The sequence below is a fragment of the Sarcophilus harrisii genome, chromosome 1, assembly GCF_902635505.1.
Source record: "Sarcophilus harrisii chromosome 1, mSarHar1.11, whole genome shotgun sequence".
Lineage (NCBI taxonomy): Eukaryota > Metazoa > Chordata > Mammalia > Dasyuromorphia > Dasyuridae > Sarcophilus > Sarcophilus harrisii.
Window position 1 is genome coordinate 87385466 of NC_045426.1, and position 2526 is coordinate 87387991.

General features: G+C 45.4%; 1 protein-coding gene across 1 annotated transcript; it reads right to left on the reverse strand.

Moving 5' to 3' along the window:
* Nucleotides 1-455: 455 nt before the first annotated feature.
* Nucleotides 456-2258, reverse strand: LOC100919664 (5-beta-cholestane-3-alpha,7-alpha-diol 12-alpha-hydroxylase-like). Its single transcript, XM_003763197.3, has one exon. The coding sequence runs from the start codon at nucleotides 1980-1982 to the stop codon at nucleotides 456-458; it is 1527 nt and encodes a 508-aa protein (XP_003763245.2). The 5' UTR covers nucleotides 1983-2258.
* Nucleotides 2259-2526: the final 268 nt, after the last annotated feature.

Below are 2526 nucleotides of genomic sequence, written 5' to 3' on the forward strand. Positions count from 1 at the left end.
TGATTACTGACCTTCAGTGACACTGCCCTACCACCCTAGCCCCATTGTGTTCAATGCAATCTATTATATCATGGGACAGCCCCAATAGTTTAGAGGCTTTTTACCCTATTGTTCAGGTGAAACCAATCTCTCTACAATTTCTGCCCACCAGCAGAAGAGGATTCACTCAAAGAGATTAAGGAAGGACCAGAGAAGCACATGAAGGGGAAAAAAGTATTCAGAAGGAAGGGATAGTCAAGAGTGGTAAAAGCTACAAACATGAAAGAGGTCTGAGACAAGACAACTGGAGATGTTGATTGGGAAATGTAGTGGAGAGCAGTTTAATGAGAGTGAGGAGGATGACAGCCATGTTACAGGAGAGAAGAATCTGGGGAAAGAATGGGTGGTTTAAGAAGGGAGAGAGAGAATATACTCCACCGTAGCCTTGACCTTGTGCAAATGTTTTCACCAACAAGCTAGAAGCGTATTCGATATCGGAACTGAACATCCTGTATTGGCTGGGTGGCACCAATTCCAAACCGCTTTAGATCTATTGAAGGGATCTTCACATCCTGATCAACTAACTCTATGTCATATTGTGTGACCATCAGGAACACAAACATTTTCATCTCATTGAGGGCAAAGAATCTCCCAGGACAGATAGTGATACCAGCACCCCATGGCAACATGTGTGGCTTGAGCTTTCTCCCTTGCTTGTAGAAAACTACCTTTCTGCTGCCATCAGGGTTCAAGAAACGATCATATTTGAATGCAGTGGGGTCTGGGTAGATTTCTGGGTTCCTATGGAGGAAAAGATAGGGGAAGATGGACACTTCATCGCCCTGGCGGAGGGCATACTCCTTGCCACCATCCATTTTCAGGATCAAGTCCTCCTTCACAGTCCTGGTGAGGAAAGGAGTGGTTACCAGGCGTAATGTCTCCTCCATGACACTGTCCAGCACTGGGGTCTGCTGTAACATGCTATACTCAACACTGATGGGAGCCTCACCTGGTCTCATCTCCTGCCCCATTTTCCTGAGGACTCCTTCTGCCTCCTCCCTCACAGCTTTCAGAGCTTCAGGATTCTTTAGGAGAAAGAGGAGGGCCCAGAAGGATACAATACCTGTGCTGCCCTGGGAAACCCAAAGCATTAATAGGTTAAACTGGCTCTGTGCTTTCTCAGATACTCCCTCTTCCACCTGCTGCTCCTGAGCAGAACGGATCCATGCACTCACATCATCCCTCTCCAAGATGTGCTGGGGAGAGAGAATATCCCAGAAGAAATGTCTGAGTCTCCTCATTTCTTCTTTCTCCTTGGGTAGGAGCACAGAATAAAATGCCTGGGGAAAGAGAGTATCAAGGTTCCTGAATTCCTCAAAGACTTTCTGGGATTGGAGCAGGTCCTGAGCATGGTCTGCTTTGCCATTAGTAGGTAAGTGCCCAAACAAGGCCAGGTAACCAGCTCTAAAAACAGTGTTGCAGCAGTACTGAAATAGCCCTTTCTGCTTCCACTCTTGAGGTCCTGATCTCCTACCAGCATCAGGTTCTAGCATCAGGATCTGCAGGTTGTCCATCATGGCCTGGGTCAAACCAACTAAACCAGTACCCATCAAGTACTTTGGGGTAGAATTGTGCATGATATTTCCATGACATTCCTGTCCTTGGAATTCAAAGACTTTGAACACCAAACCAGATATCAAATTGGAAGAGTCCAGCCTGCTTCTGCTCTCCTTCAGGATGGCATCAAAAGAGAAGGGATCTGTGACAAAGGTGATGTATCTACCAGCCATCTGGACAGTGAAGATGTCCCCATGACGTTCTTGCATCCTCTTCAGGAAACTGGAGGCATCCTTACAAAAGTCCATGGCATGGCCCAGCCAGGGGATGAGGCCTTTGTCCAGAGGGGGCTCATTGACTCTCCTCTGGCGGAGGGCTCCCAACCTGTACAGCACCACCAGGACAGTGGTCACCAGGACTATGAGCACAGAAGCCCAGAACGCCATCACCACAGCATAAAAGATCTGTGTTCTCAGGCCACTCAGGGAAAAGTGAAAGCTTTCTGCTGATGAGAGACTTTTATTAGCATAGGAAAGGTCCTTTCTGTCTGTACCTTGTCCTGTGCCCAGGTGGGATCAAGAGGTTAATTTCATGGAGTTAGGTCAGAAAGGAACATTGTGCTGAGTTCACAGTTTTCAGAGACCAGTTCAACACTATCAGGACATATATGAGCATGGAAACCAAAAATGTGTTTAAATTGTAGTTTTCCTTTTGGTTTTCTGCCAAAAAATTTTTGAGAATCAGAAAATACAAATAATTGGAATCCTATGTAGACAGTGTCACACTTCTACAAAAATCAGATTGAAAAGCTAATCAAGAAATAAAGTAAGGCATTCAGTAAGGGTAAAAAAAATTGATCAAATACAGATCAATGACATATAATCCACAGAGAAAAGTTCAGTGCGGGCATTTCCCAACACAGGTTATATATATACTCAGGCATTTCAGAAGCTACATGGAACAGAGGGTGGATCACAAGTTATTTATCAC

Coding starts and splice junctions, on each gene's coding strand:
- LOC100919664 (XM_003763197.3), bottom strand. CDS start 1,982: ATGGCGTTCTGGGCTTCTGTGCTCATAGTCCTGGTGACCACTGTCCTG.